Source organism: Microtus oregoni, unplaced genomic scaffold, assembly GCF_018167655.1.
Source record: "Microtus oregoni isolate MIOR12 unplaced genomic scaffold, Mior012 000062F_ref0000492, whole genome shotgun sequence".
Taxonomy (NCBI): Eukaryota; Metazoa; Chordata; class Mammalia; order Rodentia; family Cricetidae; genus Microtus; species Microtus oregoni.
This window is the reverse complement of record NW_024543872.1, coordinates 3,394,423-3,419,271: the sequence shown is the minus strand read 5'-3', so window position 1 is coordinate 3,419,271 and position 24,849 is coordinate 3,394,423. Positions and strand designations below refer to the sequence as shown.

The 24,849-nt window shown below is 38.0% G+C and overlaps 1 protein-coding gene and 1 non-coding gene across 3 annotated transcripts in view; one reads left to right on the top strand and one right to left on the bottom strand.

The window, feature by feature from the left end:
- Avl9 (AVL9 cell migration associated) overlaps nucleotides 1-24,849 on the top strand; it is a 53,139-nt gene that overhangs the window by 10,533 nt on the left and 17,757 nt on the right. For both annotated transcript variants that reach the window (XR_005973274.1, XM_041640208.1), the window contains exons 4-10: nucleotides 661-732; nucleotides 4,193-4,282; nucleotides 5,206-5,272; nucleotides 6,305-6,345; nucleotides 7,251-7,289; nucleotides 12,126-12,195; nucleotides 13,391-13,929. Coding sequence is in view for 1 of the 2 variants with exons in the window: in XM_041640208.1 (XP_041496142.1) it covers nucleotides 661-732; nucleotides 4,193-4,282; nucleotides 5,206-5,272; nucleotides 6,305-6,345; nucleotides 7,251-7,289; nucleotides 12,126-12,195; nucleotides 13,391-13,929 (918 nt within the window). In the remaining variant the exon portion in view is untranslated. The remainder of the gene's footprint in view (nucleotides 1-660; nucleotides 733-4,192; nucleotides 4,283-5,205; nucleotides 5,273-6,304; nucleotides 6,346-7,250; nucleotides 7,290-12,125; nucleotides 12,196-13,390; nucleotides 13,930-24,849) is intronic.
- On the bottom strand, nucleotides 11,029-11,135 carry LOC121439779. The gene has a single exon (XR_005973289.1). It is a non-coding gene; the product is annotated as a U6 spliceosomal RNA (small nuclear RNA).

Below are 24,849 nucleotides of genomic sequence, written 5' to 3'. Positions count from 1 at the left end.
AGTCTACTTTCACAGCTATGAATCTAGCAAGATTTGCTTTTTGAAGGCTCCCATTTGCTTGGTAGGTTGATTTCCACCCTGTGACTCTTAATTTTTGGATTTCTGATAGGTATGTTTTTAAGAGATAGCAAATCTTCTTTTTTAATTCAGTCAGTTTTTATGGATTGGTTCTCATTGAATGGTTGGTCTGGTGTGTGACTTGTACATAAAGCAGTTTCCATCTGCCTGTAAGTTCCAGGACAGTGGGGACTGTCCGTTTACTATTCCACCCAGTGCCTAGCTACTGACATTGAGTGCAAGGCTAGCAGGTACATTCAACTAACATATCTGAGATTTACTGTGAAGATTGACTGTGAAGTTCTTTTTTTCTTTTTCTTTTTTCTTTTTTGGATTTTCGAGACAGGGTTTCTCCATAGCTTTTGGTTCCTGTCCTGGAACTAGCTCTTGTAGACCAGACTGGCCTCGAACTCACAGAGATCCACCTGCCTCTGCCTCCCAAGTGCTAGAATTAAAGGCGTGCGCCACCACCACCCGGCTACTGTGAAGTTCTTTAACTGGATACAAGATTTTTTTTCTATTTAATTATTAGGTTCATATCGAAACTGTTTTGTAAATGCTGCTATGAAGTATTTCTAATAAATAACTCTTTACTCATAATAGGCATTAAAAGTAAGGCAAGCCGACATCACCAGAGAGACTGTTCAGAAAAGTGTCTGTGTTTTGAGCAAGCTGGTAAGAGATCTCCTAACTTTCTTACATATAAACATTCAAAGCAAAACTTGTGTTTTTAGAGTAAGATATATGAGAATAAGGACTTGCCAAAACTAGTTGAGTGCTTGCCCATGTGCTTCTGGGTCCTCTGCTTCTTGCAGTTTGCTCTTATTTTTATTCTTCTGGGCAAATTGACATTTAATTCAAATGGAGCAGCTTTATATTTCATTTATCTATTTTTGTTTGTCCCCAAGACTTTGGATAAATGCTGTTTTGATAACTTTACAAATATCATAATTGCTCTAATTTTATTTGTAATATAGAAGTTCATGACTATTGCAGTGAAGACATTTAACTTTAATATATACTTTAAATTTCAGAGTGTTTGAGAAAAGCCAATGACATGGTAAAACTGTACATACTGTAACTATTTCAGAGCTGTGTTTCTTCTACGTACATTTTTTCAAGTTGATATTAACAATTACACACTTGAACATATAATTTATTTTTTAAATTGTACTGCTAGTGTGGGGGAGGAGTGCATGCCACAGTGCACATGTGAAGGTCAGAGGACAACTTTGTGGAGTCACTTCTCTCCCTCTGCCTTTATGTGGGCTCCAGGGATCAAATCTGCATCATTAGGGTTGAATCATCAGGTTGCAAATACCTGTATCAGTTGGGCCACTGCCATTGCCCCATTTTAACATCATCTTGTTTTTAAGACAGAGTCTTATGGCCCAGCCTGACCTGGAACTCTTTTATAGCTAAGACCATTAATTCCTGATCCTTCTATCTCCACTTCTAGGATTACGTGTGTGTATGATCACAGCTTATTTTTATATTTTAAAAGAAAATAAGTAGCTGGGATGTTTATCTATTATTCAAGTTCTAGTTTTGATCCCACCACCACAAAAGAAGAGTTGGGGAAAAGGGTCAGAGAAAGGAAGGAAGGAAGGAAATACAAGTTCATTGACATTTTTGATTTTCATAGTCCTCAGTTGAATAATTTACAATATTCAGTGTCTATTGTGATGAATAAGATGATAACACCTTTGCATCAAATGCCTAATTCTACAGTAAAATTTAGTTCCCCTCCTCCCCCCAAAAATCTCCATTGTGGGGAAGAGTCTAGATCTATATTATGTTAATTATCTATATTTTATGGTTGCTATCATAGCCATTCTGCAGTCACTCCAAACCAAGATTGAAAATGATTTATTGACCAAATTACCAGATATATGTAGGTTTTGTCTGATTATTTCTTGGGTTCTTATCTAATTTCCTTATCCACAGGCACTTTAAATACTCTTTGTATAGCCTGTGATGGTGGCACACTTTTAATCTCAGTACTTGAAACAGAGGTAAACAGATCTCTGAGAGTTTAAGGCCTGCCTGGTCTGTATAGTGAGTTCAGTCGACCAGAAGTACATAAGGAGATTCTGTCTCAAAACAAAGAAAAAGTTTTAGCTTGGTGATGGTGTCACACACCTTTAATCCCAGCACTGTGGAAAGCAGAGACAGGTGGGTTCTGGGTTCTGAGTTCAAGGCCAACCTGGTCTACAGAGCAAATTCCAGGACAGTCAGCAGTCAGGCCACCCCCCCCCCCAAAAAAAACCCTTGTCTCAAAACTCCAAATAAAGAGTTTTTAATAATGTAAATCCAGGTTTGCAAGATAGGACTTATTTGGCATTTATTACTATCTGAAGAGGAAAAGGAGAAAGAGGAAAAGGAGATGGAGAGTGGGTGAAGAGAAACTATGAATAATAATAATTTATAATATATAATACACTGTTTTTTCTTTGTAGGAGCAAACAGTATCTCACTAGTGTGTGGCTGGCTAGCCTTGATCTCACAGAGGTCCATCCACCTGCCTCTGCCTCTGCCTCTGCCTCTGCCTCTGCCTCATGAATACTGGGATTAAAGATGTGCACCAGCATGCCATGCCATATTATGATAACTCTAATAATTATAATAATAATAATACACAGTTTCTAGAAGGATAGCCTGAAAAATACACCACAGTTAATTTGTATACAGGGCCAGTTAACCAAAACATTGGCTACCATATGTGAAAGTAGATACATGTGGGAAGGCTTCCCAAGTAGTCACCTTCAAAGGACAACTTGGATAACAGAAACCACCAAGTGTATCTGTGTCAGGTGTTAGTTCTTACCAGACATTTCATATAACATCTTTTTATTTTCCTAACAATTTTGAGATATCTTTGCTATAGTCTCATTTTATAAATAAACATGTTTTAGAGTAATGCTATCTAATTCTCATATGTAAGATTACTAAGTACAAAAATAGGGCAAAAATCCAGTTTTGTCTGCCTCTAAAAGAGACATATGGAATGAGAACAGCTTAGTTAATCAGAAAGGTTCACTTGTTCATAGTGCATTGTAATGGAATGGAAATGTAATGATATTGTACTTAATAATAATACTCATATTTACAGGGATGGGGACTGTAACGAGTCTTTCTTTGTCCCACCAGCCATTTCCCAAATAACAGCAGGGAGACTTACTATTAATTAAGAATGCTTGGCCTTTTGCTTAGGCTTGTCTCAACTAGCTCTTGTAATTTAAATTAATCCATTTATACTAATCTGCATTCTGCCACATGGCATTACCTCTTTTCCATCTTGCACCTCCTGAAGTCTGACTGGCATCTCCACCTTTCTTCTTCCCAGAGTCCCCTCTCCCTGGAAATTTCTAACCTCTTCTGCATAGATAGCTACTGGCCATTCAGCTCTTTATTAAACCCAATCAGAAGGCGCCTTGGTAAAGATGCATCTTCATAGTTTAAACAAATATTCTGCAACAGGGGACTAGTTCAGTATGACTTGCATTCTGAAGGAGGCACATAAATGAGAAAATGTCTCAAGAATGTTAAATGAAAGGTGAATATGATCCATTTTGGGTAGAAAAAATAACAGTTAAAGAATAACTTTGTTCACGTATACAAAGTAATACTATGGTAGAAGAAATAGACAAATGACAGAAAACAAAAGATGTGAACTTAAATCAACGTTCAACTTTGTGTAGGAAGCAGACGTCTTGAGGATGGTTAGATAGCACCGCAACAGAATGAATGCAGTAACTATTGACATTCTTGCTATGCGCCAGACTCTGCTGTATCTATTATTTAATCCTTAACACAGCCACAGAAGTTCTGCCTTTTTGTGTACAGGGTCAGCTTGCTGAGGAGGTATGGAAAGGTTAAGGGCCCTTCATTAAGCAGATAAAAGATGGAGCCAAGGCCCAGAGTCTGAGCCTGACTCACCACCTTGCCAAGATAGTTTTCACCTGCTGCCCAAGAGAGAGAATGTGTAATATCACAGCTTCCGGCTATGTATTTGGGCCCTCGGTTGGTGTTACTAACTTTCCTTCTGATATCTTCAAATTAAAAGATGACAGGGATTTGTTTTTTCCTGTTGTTTACTATGATCAACCTAATGATGGTTTCTCCTTTTCTTTAGCCTCTTTATGGCTTACTTCAAGCAAAACTTCAACTCATTACACATGCATATTTTGAAGAGAAAGATTTTTCCCAAATTTCTATTCTAAAGGTAACTAATTTCCCTACTGTTGTGTTTGTTGAAAAGTAGCTTAATGAATCAAGTAGCTCTTATAGTAATACTGTGCAAGATAGTCCTTGGTGGCTTAAGAAAAACGTGGTGTGAAAATCCATTTGCTGGGGCTCCAGGTCCAGTGCTTAAGAGCACTTGTTGCTCTTGCAGAGGAACCAGGTTTGGTTCCCAGCACCCACATTAAATGGCTCATAACCACCTAGGGATCTGATATCTTCTTCTTTGGCTTCTTCAGGGACACACGTACACATTAAGAAAAATGTTAAGATTTATCTTTAAAATACAATAAATAATAAATATATAAATAAAATATAATAAAAACCTTTATTTAAAATATATTTTCATAAAACCTTGATATTACAGCAAGAGCTGCCCAACTACTAAACTCAAACTGTCCCTGAAGAAACAGTGACTGTAAACAATTAGTATCAATGTCTCTTACAAGGGTTTTGCTATGGCATAGTGTCTATAAATTTGAGTATCTGTTTTCTAGTTCCGGGTATTTTATTGAAGAAGGGTAGTATATTTTTTTCTCAAGACTGGCATCAGTATACAGTTCTAGATCTGTCTTGGACCTTGGGGAGAGTTGGGTCAGTTAGGAATTTAGTGTGGAAGCAGAGGGAAGGTAATTTATGTCCCTGTTAAAGTTCTGAAATGGCTCAGAACAAAAGACTATCCTGAGTAGCTTTTTGTTCTTTTTGCTCAGCTACTCTCCTGATACTGTTCATGTTTACAAGAGAAGAAATGAGTTGAGTACTGAAAACTAGTAGGTCACAGAGACCATGGTTGCTTAATTTAGTAGGTGGCAGAACAACCTATACAGTTCTCTTCTGGTCATGTTTCTAGGAGCTTAGTCTCTAAAGTGACAGTGTAAGGTTCTAAACTCAGTCTGCATTCCACAGGAACTCTATGAGCATATGAACAGTTCCTTAGGAGGGGCCTCATTAGAAGGATCTCAGGTGTATCTTGGTAAGTAACTTGCAGGTCAGAAGCTATGTCCTCAAAGTTGTCTGTGGCCAAACTTGGTTATGTGTAGCTCTTCATGATCAGATTGTTAAGCATATGTGCATTTCATTAAATATTATACAAATAATTAGATATTTATACAATCTTTGTATGGGATCTATGTTCTTAAATTTGCTTCTTCCTTAAATATCCTTTAAGGCCATCTTATGAGATTGATCATTATCTTTTATTGGTAGTGACAGTTATGGGCATTGCACAGGTGAATTTCAGCTTTTTAGAATGTACTGGACTTCTTTCTGTTAATGCTGATGTGTGTAATTACCAGGATGGGGGTGGGGTACTGAGATTCTTCAACTTGGGGATTTGTTAAATGTACCCTATTTTGACAGCTCAAAAAATCCATTGTTGCCTGAGATAGTCATTAAATATTCTTTTGTAGTAAAGGTTGTAATAGTATGGTGATGTGTGCATTCTCAGTTTCCATTTCAATGTGAAGCAGCCAGTACTAGTGCAGTCATATGCAGAAAGTCAGCCTGATAGTCCTGTTCTAAGAATGTGTTTATAAATTGTTTTCTCTTTTACTGTGGTGTTTGAAATGAATGATTGGAAAGCAATGTGATTCAGAAATAATACTATATATAATACACTGACCAGACATCCCCTTTAAATGACTGGCTGCCACTGTGGTGTGAGCTTCATGATTTTTAAATTTCTGTGGTTTATTTTTGTAGACTGTAAGTGTTAGACCCAATGTCTAAAGCAGTATTCACTAATAATGTATACATAAAACTGTATTTATATTACAGTTAATAAAATTTAAAGGCCACATTTGAAGTCCTCAGTGGCTAATGTGTCTGACAGGGCATATTTTAAACATTTTCATCCTTGGGGAAGATTCTGTAAGACAATACTCTTTCAGAGTATATATATGTATTTCACCAAGTATTACATAAATGTTTAAATATTTGCATGTTCTCATTTTCTTTTTTAGATATTCTCTTCCTTTCACATTTAGCTTTCCTGTTTACATTGTAGGTCTGTCTCCTCGAGATCTTGTCCTTCATTTTCGACACAAGGTGTGCTAGATATCCTGCAACTTGCAATGTACTGAAATGGGAAAGTCTGTTCTTTGGGTTCCTTTCCTGTGAACTTGGGGCGGCATTACAATCAGCTGACGGCATAATTGTGGTTTTGCTCTTCTAAGACAGCTTCTTAACCGTACAGAGCTGGAGGCCTCAGGAGTATTTGTGTGGTAAAAGTCTGGGATTACCTCTTGCTGGATAGGGTTTGCTTTTGATTCCTTTATTCTGCAGTCTTTGCATTTTCACTTAGTGTGGGTGGGAAAAAAGTTGTTCCCTAAAAGTGGGATATTTTTCCATGCAAATTATTTTTTTCTTTTGTTGTGGTTTTTCGTGCCAGACATTATGATCTTTATTGTTAAAGTATATGTTTTCTAGGACATACATACATTAATCATTTATTTACCAAACCTTTATTGAATATTCGTGTAAATGCTATGTATCCCAGACTAGCCCTGAACTCACTGAGCTAACGATAACCATGAACTTCTGATCTTCCTGCCTCCACCTCTGAGTGCTGAAATTACAAGTGTGCACCACCATACAGAGCTGAAATGGTTCTGGGAATCTGAACACAGGGCTGTCATACATAGTCAGCATACACATTACCAACTGAGCCACTCCCCAGCCTCAAATATATGCCTTTTCAGAAGCATGACATTTTTCAAACAGAGACAGCACTGCTCCTTCCAAAAAACTATTTCAATTAAAGGTTAAATGATTCTCATGTTTCTAGAGGACATAGGTAATACTTAATTTTTCACTTCAAGTTCATAATTTCTCATGTATCTTAAGTACTAAAATTATTTAATATTATATAACATGATTATATTTTAGTAAAGAAAATGGCAAATCATTAATAATAGACCTGAGTAACATAGAATTTCTTTTTCTTTCTGCAGGTCTTGATCCTGTTTAAGCTAATTCTTCTTGAAAAAAAGGTGAGATATAGAAAGATGAAAGAAAGAACAGATGTTTTATCTTTTACTGACATTGCTTATATATTATATAACATGAAAATTAACGATTAAGAGTTAAGACATATTTTGTCTATCAAATGAAACACAAAATTCTTTACTTTACTGTCGTAAACATACAAATTTGTGTGCTCCTTTTGTTGACAGATTGAGAGTGTATTCAATTATACTGTCACCGTAAGAAGTTTAAACTAACTTAAATAGAAAAGGAAATGTGTTGGTTCAGTCAGACTTGGTGCTTCCAGGGTATCACGACTTTGTGCTTTCTCTTTGTCCTACAGTTCAGTTAATTTTACACAGAGCTGATCTCTCTTGTATACACAAAACTGCCAGCAGTAATTTAGCTGTTTGCTTTCTCAGATGTAATACCACTTTCCAAACCATTGGATATGAATTTGTCTCTTCAGATTGTTTGGGCACATCAGGCAGCATGCCCACCGCTAAATTCAGAATTGTTATCAAAAGTCTGCCTATGCTAATTGGTTTAAACTTGGGTTCCAGACAGCTCTTTTCTACAAAGAGAAGGAATTTGGGATTGCCATGATCTTTGTAGACCTCAAGTCTATGAACTAGGCCTCATAGCCAATTCTAACTTACCACTTACTTTTATAGAAGTTTGTTGTTTTTAAGACTTATTTTTATTTGTACTTACATATGTGTATTTATGTTTATGTGTGTGTCTTGTGTGTCGGTATGTGCATGTGTATGCAGGTACCTGTGGAAGTCACAAACAGGACATCAGATACTCCAGCTGTAGTTACAGGGTACCTAATGTGAGTGCTAGGAATTGAACTCAGGTCTTTTGCAAGAGCAGCAGTTGTTCTTAACTATTGAACTATGATAAGAGTTTTATTGGTAAACAAGAATACCTAATATTTGCTTATTTGTAGCTATTTATACCCAGTAGGAGCAGAGTTGAGTAGATGTGAGAGATCATATGGCCCACAAAGCAAACATGTCTGATCCTTTATGGAAAAAGTTTTCTGAAATTCTGGTGTAGACTAATCAGAAGTTAGTCCTATAATACAACTAGCTTTATAACCCATATTAACTGCATTCAGTGCAAATAAGGTAGAAAGGTTGTTGAGGGATCAGCCATGCACTATGCTTATATAGCTCATTACCTTAAGCCAATTATTCCTTTGCCCCAATAATTCTCCTATTTGGGATTTCTTATTTGGGATTTCTTTTTCAGAGTTAATCTGAATTGCATGCAAAACTACCTGTAAGAGTCCATCACAGAATCACTTAAAATGAGTAGCTAATTGTTTTTTGTGTTGCATGTAACTCCAAATAATAAAAATCCCCAAATACTTTTTATTGTCAAGATGTTTCAAGGCACATTAGGTTAAAAGCTATCCAACCATAAGACTGTGATCCAGTTTTTACATTTTATTTATGAGTGTCAGTGTTTTGCCTGTATGTGTGCCTGGTGCTCACAGAGGTCCTCTGGAACTGGAGATACAGATGATTATGAGCTGCCATATGGGTGCCGCCAATTGAACCTGGTTTATAGGCCAAAGCAGGGAGTGTTCTTAACCACCAAGCTATTTCTCCAGCCCCTGTGATCCTAATTTTATAAACAAATATGGATTCATTGAAACAACAAGGCTGGAAAATATAATATACAGACTTTTTAAGTTTTCCTACATGTTATGTCCTTTTTCCTTTTTTTTTTCTTCGAATAAACAGGGTCTCTAATGTAGCCCAGGCTATTTGAAAACTCATAATGCCCCTACCCCAACCTCTGAATCCTGGGATTAGAAGCATACATTACTACTCCTAACTATAATAATGTCCCTAAAAGCTGATTTCTTCTTTTGATTTCTTACAACTTTAATTAAATTTGTCCAGAAATAATGTAATTATAATATACTATGAAATAGAGAAATTTTTTGTCACTAGAATGGTTAAATGTCATTGTGGGAACTCTGGAGTGTGGATTTCTATTCTACTTAGGATTCCCAGCATCCATGTGAAAAACTGGCACAGTAACATGCGCCTGTAATACCTGTGCTGGAGAAGAGGAGATGGAAGGGTCTCTGTGGCTTTTTGGCTAGCTCATCAAGCCAGTCTTGTGTTCCAGGTTCAATGAGAGACTTTGTCTCAAAGCATAACAAGTTAGAGAAGCAACTGGAAAAGATACTTGTTGCATTCCATCCTCCACACACATTTAGACGTACTTGAGCAGCTATAAATATGAACACAATATAAAGTTTAGGAACCCAGGCATAGGGACTGGAGTTAGATGATTCAGCAGTTAAGAGTACTGGCTAATTCTTCCAAAGTCACCAGGTTTGATTTCCAGTACCCAAATGGTGGCTCATAACCATCTATAACTCCAGTGCAGGGGACCTGATATCTTCTTCTGGCCTTTCAGCAAGCACCAGGCACGCTCATCGTTCACAGACATACAGGCAAGCAAAATACACATAAAATGAAATTTAATTTTTAAAAATTCTAGTGATCTTAAAAAAAAAAAGCCAGGATCACATCCTTGTAATCTCAGCCGTTGGGAGACTAAGGCAAGGAGAATGGCAGGTTTCAGAGCAGCCTGGACTACATAGTAACTACCTGAGAATTCACATTCTAAATGTTGTTTCTGTTGCACGTTAGCCTTCGCATTTATTTCTCTGATACCTCTGGCCTATCCCATCAGTCTTTTAGTAATTTATCTTCTATAAAAATTGCAGTTTAAGCCGGGCGGTGGTGGCGCACGCCTTTAATTCCAGCCCTCGGGAGGCAGAGGCAGGCGGATCTCAGTGAGTTCGAGACCAACCTGGTCTACAGAGCTAGTTCCAGGACAGGCTCCAAAGCCACAGAGAAACCCTGTCTCGAAAAACCAAAAAAAAAAAAAAAAAAAAAAAAATTGCAATTTAAAGAATGGTAAGGAGCAGAGTTTGCAATATGTTTGTAAAGATAATAAATAACTGAGAGGACCTTTATTAATTTATAAAATATATAGGCGATTGCTCTTTTTCATCTAGGAAACAGTCAGTGATCCTATATTACCTTTTCTAGCTACCCTTAACCTCAAATTGTTCTGTTAGGAGACCTCATGGCTCAATGGTAGCATCTCTAACTCCAAATCTAATTGTTTCATCACCCTCATACTCTTTTGCTTATTCATTTTTTCTTAGATCTATTTCATTTCTAACAATGTATATATGTGGGCATGTGTCTGAATGTATGAGTGCAGGTACACTCACAGTTCAGGAGAGAGCTTTGGATCCCCTGGAACTGGAATAACAGGCATTCGTGAACCACCTGATGTGGGTGCTGGGAACCTAACTCAGGCCCTCTACTAAACTAATGTACTTTCTTAACCACTGGGCCATCTCATCTTCCCAGTCCTGCCTCTTCCCTCCATTTTTTTAAATTTCTTTACATTGGCACTTTTTAATTGACTGTATATATCTGTCTGTGTGGATGAATGTACAACTATGAGCACCTGCTCCTGCATACTGAGGCTAACAGAGGGTATTGGATATCCTCATCGATCAATCAACCTATTCATTCTGAGTCAGGGTCTCTGTTAACCTGGGGATTGTATTTCTTTAGCTATACAGGAAACCAGCAAGCCTCAGCAGTCCCCTAGGCTCTGCCTGCCTCAGAGCTGGTATTACAGCATACAAAGGGTGCTGCCAAGCTTGTTATGTGGACCCTGGCACCTGAACTCCAGTCCTCATGATTGGCACGTTTTTGAAATATGGAATATTTCATGAATTTTCGTATCATCTTTGCACAGGGGCCATGTTTATCTTCTCTGTATAGTTTTAGTCTTAGTATCTGTGCTGCTGAAGTGAGTTCAATTGGCGCTTTTTAAAAGAATCTAGTGAGCAATGGCAGCAAACTCCTTTAATCCCAGCCCCTGGGAGGCAGAGGCAGGCGAATCTCTGAATTTGAGGCCAGCCTGGTCTACATAGCTAGTTCCAGGACAGCCAGGGCTGTCACATAGAGAAACCTTGTCTCAAAAAAATAAAAAATTAAAAAAATTAAAAAAAAAATTAAAGAATCTAGTTAATCTAGACAAGTATTACAGAACTAAATGTGTGATTGTTTGATTTTTTACTTGTGGTTAGTTTCAGATTAAACATTTAAGCATTTTTAGCAAGATGCTAGATCAGTGATAGCATTATTTCCGAATATGGCACAACTGTTCTGTTCTTGATAAGATGAAATTTGATCATTTGGTTAAGGTGACAGACTAACTTAATCAAAATTTATGGGACAGTACATCTAACATATTGTGAATATTTTGTTGTTCAACAATCTACGATGGTCATTTCAGTGTCTGCTGGCAGTATTTTTATATTTATTTTTATTTTTACTTATTAAAACCTTATTATAAAGAACTTTTAAAAAATTTTTAAAAATATGAAGTTAACCAGATCCAAAAAATCTAGTTAACTCTTTGTGTGTGTGTGTGTGTGTGTGTGTGTGTGTGTGTGTATGGTTTATGTTTGTGTGCACACAGTTATTGTAGCATATGTATAAAGGTCAAAGGATAACTTTCGGAGGTAGTTTTGCTCTTCTACTGTATAGGACACACAGATTAAACTTAAGTCCAGCTTACCAGACGTCTTTATTCTTTGAATCATCAGCTGACCTCAAATTTTGCCTGAATTGTGGTGGGTGGAAAAGCTGATTTTGTTGTTGTAGTTGTTGTTTTAAGTCATGACTCATAGGTTTTTTGGTTTTGTTTTGTTTTTAAGTATTTACTCATATGGCAAAGAATCCTTTCTATATTATTACAGTCTTGTGAATGTTCTAATTTAATTTCATTTGAATCCATTTCAGGTTCTTTTTTACATTTCTCCAGTGAATAAATTGGTGGGTGCACTAATGACCGTGTTATCCCTTTTTCCAGGTAAGAGAATAGCTATAGCTACTTTTGTTTAATGTTATTGGAATTTAGATTTTTAGTAGTATACAAAGATAAACTCATTAGGGGTAACATTTCTGCTTAATTTTTCTTTTGGCAATAGATTTTATTTATTATTTTTAGCTAATGTAGCAGGTCTTTTTTTGGACCGCCAGATCCTGAATAATTACACAGAGACTTATTAATTATGCAAGTTTGACCTTAGCTTAGGCTTGTTTCCAGCTAGCTCTTAAAACTTAAATTAACCTGTTTATATTAATCTGCATCTGCCACATGGCTTGTTACCTCTCCTCAGTATAGGATATCCGACTTCTTCCACACCTCACTGGCAAATCCCCTGCTTCTCAGTTTCTCAGAGTTCCTGTCTCAGAGTCCCACCTATCCTCCCTGCCTAGCTATTGACCATTCAGCTCTTTATTAAACCAATCAGAAGGTGTCTTAGGCAGGTGAGGTAAAACAGTGATACATCTTCACACAGTGTGATCAAATATCCCACAATAAGCCTATGTTTTTTTTAATTTTATTATTTAGTATTTATCGCAGGGAGGGGAGGTATTTATAAGCCATGGCATGCTGGTGGTCAGAGGACAACTGGTGAGCGTCTTCCCTACTTCCACTGTGTATGTGTTGTGGTATCGAATCTGGGTATTCAGACTTGGCAGCAAGCATCCTTAATCTTGGCGCTCATCTTAACCTCTTTTTTTGTTTGTTTGCTTTTTCTTTTCCCCAAGATAGAATTTCTCTATGTAGTCCTGGCTGTCTTGGAACCCACTTTGTAGACCAGGCCAGCCTCAAACTCAGAGATCTGCCTGCCTCTGCCTAACAAGTTCTAGGATTAATTCATGTACTACCACACCCAGCTTTCCTTTTGTAATAGAAATTTCCATTAATACGGGGGCAGTACAACTTTTGAAAAAATTTTATAGATTTCCACTCTATAAAACATAATATAGCTGGGTGGTGGTGGCGCACGCCTTTAATCCCAGCACTCGGGAGGCAGAAGCAGGGGGATCTCTGTGAGTTCAAGGCCAACCTGGTCTACAAGAGCTAGTTCCAGGACAGCCACCAAAGCTATAGAGAAACCTTGTCTGTGGGTGGGGGGGGCGTGTCATAATATATACCTCTTACTTTCTTCTATATTACTAGAATCCAAGCTGTTCTTCAATATTTTATATTTTAGGAATGATTGAACATGGACTCAGTGACTGTTCTCAGTATAGGCCCCGAAAGAGTATGTCTGAAGATGTTGGGCTTCAGGAAAGTAATCACCCTGTAGATGATTTTATTTCTGAGTCCACTTCTCATATTTCAAATACCAGCATGGGAACTGTCACAAAAATCATTTCAGGAAACCATGGAGGAGACACTGTCCTTCATACGGAGCAGCCTTGCTTCCAAGTAGAAGATAACAACAACAAAGAGCAGGAACCCAATGATACTGGCCGCTATTTGAAACTCCCACCTCGTCCGTCTCCAGAGTCTTCAGAGAGTGACTGGGAAACTTTGGATCCTAGTGTTTTAGAGGACTCGTCTTTGAAAGAAAAGGAACAGATGGGGTCAGACCAGACAAACTTATTTCAGAAAGACTCTGTGCCCTCAGACAGTGCTCCAATTACTGTACAACCTCAAGCTAACACCAGGCAGGTAGTCCTGATACCAGGACTCATTTCTGGTTTGGAAGAGGATCAATATGGCATGCCTCTGGCCATCTTTACAAAGGTAAAATGCAGTATCCTTTATTGAGGACATTAATTGTAACTTTAACTGTTTGAACACATTTTTTGGGTCTAAAAATTATCCTTAAAAACTGAAAAATATATACTGACTATGTAGTGCTGTTATACCATACCTATAATCATATTTAAAACTATGGGGCAATAACTCAGAGGGAAAGAGTTTTGAAGCCAGTGGGTAATGAGGCCAGCAGTCATTGCATTAGGTCTGTTCTTGACTATTCAGAGTTCTCTTTGAAAACAATGAACTGAAGTCCATTGAACAAGAAGTCTGCACAATCTTGACTGAACTTTAAATTTGTATTAAAATACTGTGCTTATAGCCTGTAGCCCTAGCTATTAAGGAGACTAAACAGAAAACCACTTAAACCTAGAAGTTTAAGGCCAACTTAGACAGCATAGAAAGACGATCTTAGAAAAAAGAAATAATATAATTCTAAAAGCCTCCATTTTAGAACAAAAAAATGCCTAAATGTCTAATTTATATTAACTATGCATATACTTATTAAAATATATTTTATATACTTCATTTTGCTATGTATGTAATTATATCCCAAAACTATTTAATTGTTTTATGAAAAATCATTCATTCCAAGTATCATGATGTATATTTGTAATATTAGCAGTTGGGAAGATCCCAAGTTGTAGGTCACCTTGGGGTACATAGCAAGATTCTATCAAAACAAAAAACAAAGAAACAAAAGAAAAAGAAAAAAAAAACACCCAAAGAGAAATAAGTTGAGTCTTTGATTCAGGATCTTATAGCATAGTATATCATTTTTAAACATCAGTACTGCATTGAAGATGACACAAACCAGTAACAAGATATACTCTGGGACTGCTTCATTTGAAATGGTTTTGTTTTTCAAATTATTCAGGAGACTTTTTTCCATTGTTATTTGTGAATTACTTTTCAAAATGTGACAGAAAAAAAATCCATTCCATTTTTTACTCTATGCATATTTATTGTCCTATATTTAGGTATCATAAATTCTTGTCATCCTCAAAAGATAAATATGCCTTCCAGGTAATTAGAGCAAAGTCTGGTTTTTCTGTGTACATTACTCATCTTTTATTCATGAAGTAAAACTTTATATAGAAAACAAAGTAAATGGGTGTAGTGGTTGAATGAAAATTGACCTTAAGATTTTCAGGTATTTTAACATTTGGTCTCCACTTGGCAGTTTGAGGAAGTTTAGGTGGTGCAGCTTTGCTGGAGAAAGTGTGTAACTGGGGTGGGCTTTTGAGATTAAAAGCCTTGTATAATTTCCAGCTTTCTCTTTGCTTCCTACTTGCCATGGAACATGTGAGCATGTGAGCTCTCAGTTTCTTATCCCTGCTACCTGCTTTAATCATGGTGTTTTATCACAACAGAAAAGTTGTCCTAACAACTTGCGTGAATCTAAATTTAAAGTAATGGACTAATTTCTTTGACAATTTCAAAGCACTGTAATATTGAATCCGGCATTGTTGTTATTGATAGCTTTTTAAAATTTTTTTTTGCAAGTAAGAAGAGTTATCTATTTTTTAATTGATATTTATTGAGCTCTACATTTTTCTCTGCTCCCCTCCCTGCCTCTCCCCTCCCTCTTCAGTCCTCCCCCAAGGTCCCCATGCTCCCAAATTTACTCAGGAGATCTTGTTTTTTTCTACTTTTTACTTCCCATGTAGATTAGATCTATGTGAGTCTCTCTTAGTGTCCACATTGTTGTCTAAGTTCTCTGGGATTGTGGTTTGTAGGCTGGTTTTCTTTGCTTTATATTTAAAAACCACCTATGAGTGAGTACATGTGATAACTGTCTTTCTGGGTGAGGGTTACCTCACTCAAAATAATGTTTTCTAGCTCCATCCATTTTCCTGCAAAATTCAAGCTATCGTTACTTTTTTTGCTGTGTAGTAAGTACTCAATTGTGTAAATGTAACACATTTTCCTTATCCATTCTTTGATTGAAGGGCATTTAAGTTGTTTCCAGGTTCTGGCTATGACAAACAAAGCTGCTATGAACATAGTTGAGCACATGTCCTTGTGGCATGATTGAGCATCCTTTGGATATATACCCAAAAGTGGTATTATTGGGTCTTGAGGAAGGTTGTTTCCTAATTTTCTGAGAAATCGCCACACTGACATCCAAAGGGGTTGTACCAGCTTACATTCCCACCAGCAATGCAAAAGTGTTCCCTTTTCCCCACAACCTCTCCAGCATAAGTTGTTTTTGATCTTGGCCATTCTTACAGGTGTAAGATGGAATCTCAGAGTTGCTTTGATTTACATTTCTCTGATGACTAAGGATGTTGAACATTTTCTTAAGTGTCTTTCAGCCATTTTAGATTCCTCTGTTGAGAGTTCTCTGTTTAGGTCTATACTCCATCTTTTTCTTTTATTGGATTATGTGATTTTTTGGTGTCCAATTTCTTGAATTCTTTGTATATTTTGGAGATCAGACCTCTGTCTGATGTGGGGTTAATGAAGATCTTTTCCCATTCTGTAGGCTGTCGTTTTGTCTTGTTGACCGTGTCCTTTGCTTTACAGACGCTTTTCAGTTTCAGGAGGTCCCATTTATTAATTGTTCTCTCAATGTCTGTGCTGCTGGGGTTCTGTTTAGGAAGTGGTTCCCTGTGCCAATGCGTTCAAGTGTACTTCCCATTTTCTCTTCCATAAGGTTCAGTGTGGCTGGCTTTATGTTGAGGTCTTTGATCCATTTGGACTTGATATTGGTAACTCTTATGCAGGTCTGCGATTAACATCAGGAAGCAGAGCAGAAATAAATACAAAATGTACATTTTAAAGTGAACCAAATAGTTTAATGATGCAGCCAAGGTTTGTATTGAAAGAGTTAAGGAAGTTAATGCCATTAAGGAGAGACCTGCTCTGCCCTATAATAAAGGGAAGGGTGCCCTCGGGCAAAACTCTACCCAGCTACACTTCAGACTTGTGAAAGAGGACCTAAGGCCTTTTCTGCTTTTAAAAAAGTCTGCTACTGGGGCTGGAGAGATGGCTCAGTGGTTAAGAGCATTGCCTGCTCTTCCAAAGGTCCTGAGTTCAATTCCCAGCAACCACATGGTGGCTCACAACCATCTGTAAAGAGGTCTGGTGCCCTCTTCTGGCCTGCAGACATACTTACAGACAGAATATTGTATACATAATAAATAAATATTTAAAAAAAAAAAAGTCTGCTACTTAATGTAATTAAGGGGACCAGGGCCCATCCCAAACTGGCAGCCAAACTTGGCAATGATGTCCACGGGGTGCTTACTTTAGAGGCATGAAGGTTATAAGAGTAAAGGATCATGGGTTCTCCCTCCCTGGCTTTTAGAGAGCTTGTGTTCTGCATGAAGCTGAGAAAGTGAAGTCTGATTTGGAGTGGAAAGCCTAAGCTGTTAGAGATGCCATAGCCATAGGACATCTGCCAGGGAGAGCTGCATACAGGAAGTAAAACCATCCTAAACAGAGAGAGATATGTTACAGGCTGCAAAGCTGGAAGGGCAGAGCCATCTAAGCCTTTTGAAATTCAAGTTAACAACATCAGACATAGAGCTAAAGGATTTGACGTTTTCCCTGCTGGGGTTCAGTGTTGCTTTAGTTTAGTATTTCCCAGCTATGCCCCCTTTCTTCTTTTTGGAATGGAAATGTTATTCTGTGCCAATTTATATCAAAAGCATATAATTGATGTTTTGATTTTATAAGAGGTTACAATTAAGAGATTCTTCTGAGATTTTATAAGAGACCTTAGACTTTTAAATAATGTTGAAACGTTGAAAGTCTATGCTGACTTAAAATTGGACTAAATTCATTTTTACATTATGATATGACTGTGAGTCCATAGGGGACAGGGAGTGGTGGTTTGAACAAGGAATGCGCCCCATAGCCTCGGGTATTTGAGCACTTGGTCCTGGGTGGTGGTGCTGCTTGGGGGAAGTTTAGGTAGTGTAGCCTTGCTGGAGAAAATTCTTCACTTGGGGAAGGTTTTTAGAGTCTCGCACCCTTTCCAGTTTGTTCTCTCTGCTTCTGCTTGCCATTAAAGATGTAAGCTCTCAGCTTCCTGCTCCTACCACCAGGCCTGCCATATAATGTCACTCTTCCCCACCGTAATGAACGCTTATCCATCTAGAACCATAAGCTAAACATTGTATATCTTTTATACTGTATACTTCCTGGGAAATGCTGAGTTATTCAGCTTCCTAAAAGTGGTTCCTTTGAATCAGTATTGAAGAGTTATCAGAGAATTCTCTCTTTACTTATTCTTTGGCCTTTCTGGGATTCTGAATTTATTCTTTATTAGTTTCTTGATTAAACTAAGATAGTTTTTAAAGCTGAAATCTGAGAATCTTGGGAGAAAACTCATACCTCACAAATGACTAAGTTCAGTAAGTAGTCACAAATTGTGCTTTGTTTCTTTTTTAAAAAAATTTTTGAGAGAGAGAGAGAGAGAGAGAATAGATCAGAGGATGGCTGTAGAAATGCTTGTCTTTTACCATGTGGTTCCCAGAATCAGACTTAGCTCATCAAACTAAGTAGTAGATACCTTTAACAGATAAGCCATTTCTCCAGCTCCTCAAATCATAACTTTAATTTTGTATGAGTTTTTTGGCTGCCTGTACTGGTTGGTTGTTTTTTTTGTTGTTGTTGTTGTTATTGTTGTTTTGTTGTCAGCTTGAGAAAAACCTAGATGTATCTAGAACAAGGGAATCTTAACTGAAAAGTAAGGTTGGCCTGCAGGGAAGACTGAAGAACATTTTCTTATAAATGATTGTGACCAACCCACTTGAGATGCCATCACTGGGCAAGTGACCAGGATTGTATAAGAAAGTAGACTGGACAAGCCATGAGGAACAAAGCAATAAGCTACATTCTTCATGGCTCCTGCTTCATTTCCTGCTCCCAGGTTCTTGCCCTTATTTCCCTCAGTGATGGTTTGTGACCCAAGAGTTGTAAGATGAAATGAACCCTTTCCTTTCTGAGTTGCTGTTGAAACCCTAATTAATACAGAAATTGGTATGAGGTTCATGGGATTTTGCTGTGACAGACCTGACCATGTTTTGCTGAGGGTAATAGAACAACTTTGGAAATTAGGGCTAGAAAAGCTATTGAGTGTTCAGAAGTTAATAAGCTGTTGTAGGAGCTTAGAAATTAATATTGAGAGCAATGTGGACAATGGAGGACTGGCTTGTGAAGTTTTAGAGGGAAATTTAAGTGACTCTTCAAAGACTGTCATGTCAATCTGTTATTTTGAGTTAAGAAATGTAGATCTGGTCATCTGGGGTAAAGAATCTACTACAATTAACAAGAGGCCAGAACCACTAAAGTAGAACCTTTACTTTGCTGGGACAGTTGATAGTGGTCAGCTGGAGCTAAAGAATTAGTTGTGTTTAGAAGACCAGTATCAAGTTTGGCATAGTGGCACGTGCTTTTAATCCTAACCTCAGGAGGTGGAGGCAGGTCGAATCTCTGAATTCAGAGCAAGTTCCAGGACAGCCAGGACTATTACACAGAGAAAAACTGTCTCAGACAAACAAAAAATTGAAAGAGACCAACATCATCAAGGCAAATTCTGGAAAGTGTTTCCTCTGGGTCAACACACAAACTGTGGTCCAGAGGGGGGATAAGGCTGTTGTGCTGGCCACTAAACTTGGTAATGTGTAAGAGTCACCCAGATGGTACTGGTTGTCAAAACATGAAGGGGACATGGAGAGTAGCTGGGGATTAACACGGTAAAAAGCTAGAAGAGACCAGTAGTGCGTGTGCAGTCTCAGGTAAAGAAGCCCAAGACTGAAGAGGTTGTGGGGAGAGTTGATATTTAGCATAATATGACGGGGTCAGAGTCCCAGAAAAGAGCTGGAGAGGGGCCATTGGTGAAGGTGCAGTCCATTTGTGGCAGAGACACCAGCATTTTGGAGATTCCAGTAATGTGATGAGCATCAAAGACAGCTGTGGAGAGGCAGTTGTGGGCCTATGAAACATGTTATATATGCTTTGAATGGTAGAACCAGAGAAGTGATGCTCAAGCCCTTTGGAGCCCAGAAGATTGAGTCCCAGTTGTCTGTCTCTGAGCTTTATACTGTGGGACTTTGGTTTTCCTTTGTTTAGATTGTGACTGTACCTTTGTTCTTCTCTTGAAATAAGAAAGTACTTATTTTGCCTTTTTATCATTCATTCTTTCATTCATTCATTCATTTATTTTGAGAGAGGGTTTCCCAGTAGCTATGGAGCCAGTCCTGGAACTCACTCACTATGTAGACCAGGCTGTCCTCGAACTCACAGAGATCCTCTTGCCTCTGCCTCCCAAGTGCTGGGATTAAAGGTGTGCACCACCACCGCTCAGTGAGACTGAACTTTTAAAAAGAAGTTGGATTTTTAAAGAAAATCCGGACGTTTAAAGTATCGAAATGTTTAAAGACTGAAGAACTTTTTTAAATATTCTGTTTATATTGTGATATTAATAGATCTTGGGGATGAACAAGAAAAGAAAAGTTATGATTAATAAGTGACGTATTTGTGTCAAATTGACAAAGGGTCAAATTTGTCCTGGTTAGTTTTTGTCAACTTGACACAAATCTAAACATATGTGGGAAGAGGAAATCTTGAGAAAATAACTCTTTAAGATGGGCCTGTGCACAGGTGTATAGGGCATTTTCTTGATTAAATATTGATGTGGGAGAGCTCAGGTGATTGTGGGTGACTCCACCCCTGGGCAGGTGGCTCTCGGTTGTATCAGAGCAAGCTGAGCAAGCCATGGGGACAAATCAGTAGTAGCATTCCTCCAAGTTTCTGCTTCTGTTTGTGCCTCCAGGGTCCTGCCCTAACTTCACTCAGTAAGGACCTGAGAGTTGTAAGGTGAAATAAACTCTTTCTTCCCCCACTTGCTTTTGGGCATGGCGTGTTATCACAGCAGTAGAACCCCTAACTTAGAAAATACATGTATGTGTGCCATGTGGTCCTGATATCCCAGGAGTGCCAGATCCCTGGAAAGTGGAGCGATAGACAGAGAATGTGTACTGGGAACCAAACCCAGGTGCTCTGCACAGCAGCCAGTGCTAACTGCTAAGTCAGCTCTCCAGTCCCAGATTGTGAGTTTTTTTCCAAAACCGTCATTATTTCCTGCATCTTTCAGAGCACTTTTTATCAGGAGGCAAATGGACTGAAGAAAAATTTTGGTTTTGAGTGTCAAGTTACTGCATTAAAGTGATGTGAATCTTGTCAATAAACCATGTTTAGCTGATAGATTTATGTACTTTATTCCAGGACGGAATATGTGATAGACTCACCACTTTACTATAAGTAAACAATTTTTTTCCTGATTTTTTTTTTATTGTGTGTTGAATAAAACCCAATTTGTTGATTAATCTTAAGCACTCCTAACTACTAATACTGAACCTTTTTGTCAACTTTGGAAGATGAAATGGAACATGAAATGTTCTTTAAAACCAGATTGTCTTTAAGCTATTTTCCTTCGGGAGTTCTTTTACTTTTAGATTTATTTTTCTACCTGTAAGATTTTGCCTGCGTGTGTGTGTGTGTGTGTGTGTGTGTGTGTGTGTGTGTGTGTACATGCAGTGCCTGCTCAAGCCAGAAGAGGGTGTCAGATACCCTAGAGCTTGGGTGACAGAGGATTATCAGCCACCATATAGAACCTGCTAATAGCCTGGGCTCTGTTGTTGTTTTTGGGTTTTTTGAGAGAGGATTTTCCTGTGTAGCCCTGGCCATCCTGGAACTCAGTCTGTAGACCAGGCTGTCCTTGAACTTAGAGATTGACCTTTCTATGCCTCCCAAGTGCTGGGAATCACAGCCACGTCAGCTTTACAGATAAGTTTTATTATGTAGAGGGCAGCGGTAATAGATTGCCAAATGTTTTTTACCTTTTCCTGAGAGCTGAGTTAAGAAATATGCAGAAGTAACAGAGGGGCTGAGGAAATGATGAGTCTAGAAGCAGCTATCAAGCAGGATACCCATGGAGTGATAGGAAGTGGATTGTAGACACCAAGAGTGGTAGAAAAACAATTAAATCCTGCCTGTGAGCTTATGTCCTGCTGCTATGCACCTTAATGAGCAGAGAAGCACCGGGGCGGGGGAGGGGAGAGGGGACAGAAGTATTTTAGGGTGTGAAAATTCAGTACTATGTCTTCCATTTCCCCCGATTTTGTACTGGAATCGGGCACGTCCTGCTATAGTTAGTGTTGAGCTGTCTAGAAAGGACTGGATTGGTTTTTGTTTAATTTCATGTGTCAGCTTTTTTCCCCATTTACAAGTCATTTGGTTAAATCAGTTGAGGTTCCATAAAAACTATGATTAGAAGTTACTTCATTATAATTGCTATTTATCAATTTAAAACAAAAAAATTTTAAATAATGAAATTTAATTATCTCAGCCATGTTTGGTGGCACATAACTATGACCCAGCTGGTAGCAGAGTCAGGAGAATCCTGCTTTTGAGACTGGCCCAAAATATATAGTAGGATCCCGTCTTGGAAAATAAAAACAAAGTCATTTAACTTCCCAACTTATAACTGAATATATAGAGTATTTTTTTTTTTTAGTGTTTGGATAGGTGAAGAAGAGATTAATAATATTTGCTTATATTATTCTACCCTACTCTATTTTTCACTTATCCATTGGTAGATACTTTCATTGCCTCCACCTCTTGACCATTATGAATACTTCTGAGAATATGGATATGTATATATCATATCTCAGTGTTGTTTGCCTGGGATTTTTATTTGTTGTAATTTGTATATTAGTGTATATTAATTATACATGATAATTGTTCTGTGTTTTTTTTTTTGCCTTGTTTATCAATACTGTGTCATTTCAAATACAGATGTTAAGTTGTCCTAGATAATAGGAAGCCAGGAGTGGGTTTAGGAGTGAAATCTGCTTTTTGGAAAAAAACCTATATTCTTCTGCAACTGTATTCCAATACATCCCAAAGAGTTTAGCTAAATTGAACATCATGAAATGAAAAATGACACTATATTAAACTCTTTTGAACGGTGCTATCAGTATGTAATATTTCCATATAGTTCAATAATAAAAAGGTCCAAAGCATCTGTAATAAAACTTTCTGCTGAGAATATAGAATGTATGCCTGCAATACACACAGCCCTGGATTCAATCTCTAGAACCAAAAAGAAATGTTTCTTAATCCATCCCTTTCTACCTACCCATCTGTCTTCTATGATGGCTGTTAACATTACCAATGTCTTATTTCCTTCTGTTGATATTTTATGGCATAAGGAAATGCATAGAGTTTTGTGGTTCTGCTTCTTCCTCAAGATCGCTGGTGCATTGGTCCATGAGGTTGGAGGGAGCAGAAGCAGGGAGCAGGGTTTGAGCGGCTGTGGGAAGATGCAGACAGCCCTCTGAAAGACAACTTTTGTGAATCTGCTCAGCTTTATTCCAGAGTATAGGAAGTATATAGGATTGGGGAGCCTGGGGGCAAATCCTAATTTGCCTTAGGTGACACAGTCCTATCATAAGGCTGTGTACAAGGCTGCAGGGTCCTATCCAAAGCTCCTGGCACAAGTCTGTGTGCTGCAGGGGAGGCTTCTAGCAGGAAACTGTGTCAAGGGTAACCCTAGAGATAAACAGGCCTGCCAGACAGCTTTCAGATAAGGTTCAGGGAGCTGTAGGCCCAGGGACAGTCTCCAGATAAGGGCAGGTAGAGAAAAGAAGTCTTGCTGGGGAAGGGGATGGGAGTCCCCCTGTCCTTGAGCTTTGGAAACAAGCTGCCAGGCTTTGATAGAATGCAGCCTCTGACCAGTAAGGCCTTCCCACAGATTTTCCCCACCCCTTTTACACAAATAATGGCAGTCTATGCCCATCCTTTTCAACCCCTCAATCACTTTTATATTACATTTCTGGGAGTTGAACTCTATCACTTTTGATGATTTAAGAATGTTATATGACTAGAAATTTACTCCACTCTTCATGAAGTTATAGTGCTATATTAAATAACTTAAAAATATATCAACAGATGAGCAGGTATGTCTGCAGAATAAATTTAGGTAAACTACTGGGCAGAAGACTTGTGTGTGTGTGTGTGTGTTTTCAAGGTTCATTGTAAGTAACCCAGTTGAAATAGTCACAGAAAGGAAAATAGAACCTGTTGCTGAAAGATTCTGAATTAGAATAGGTTTTCAGTAACTGTTATGATTTATGTTCTACATAAGGCTAAAAATAAAATTGAACAGTTCTGCCCTACCTTCATGCACAAATCATTACCACTGACCTCAACTTTAACTTGGGGTTGTGTAGTGTTGGGCTAGCTTTTGCTTGATTGGTTTGCAGACTTAAATGCCTGCTGAGGGTTAGTGATTTAACTGTAATTTTAAGGAAGTGCTATTTCAAAAGGAAATTAAACACAGATACTGTCGGTGTAACTTGTGTTTTAACTAGTTTGTAGCAAATATTTTGACATATTTTTGCAACTGGACAATAAATGGGATGCTTTGCTATTCTCGTTGCACCTTGGTGGCTGTGTACAGAGGTATGTGTTAAAATTCTTAACTGCTGGGGGCTGGAGAGATGGCTCAGAGGTTAAGAGCATTGCCTGCTCTTCCAAAGGTCCTGAGTTCAATTCCCAGCAACCACATGGTGGCTCACAGTCATCTGTAATGGGGTCTGGTACCCTCTTCTGGCCTTCGGGCATACACACAGACAGAATATTGTATACATAATAAATAAATATTTAAAAAAAATTCTTAACTGCTTCCTAGTAAACAACATACTTCTTAACGGATGTAATACTTTTAATTTCCTAAATTAAAAAAAGTCAGACTTTATTTAAATTGAACTAAAAATAAAGTGACCAAGTAAGACAGCCTTGCCAGGGGTTTGACAGTTTGTGAAACAAATTACTGAATCAGTAGCTGGACTTACTGAAGTCAAGGCAAGACATTCTTCTGTGAATATT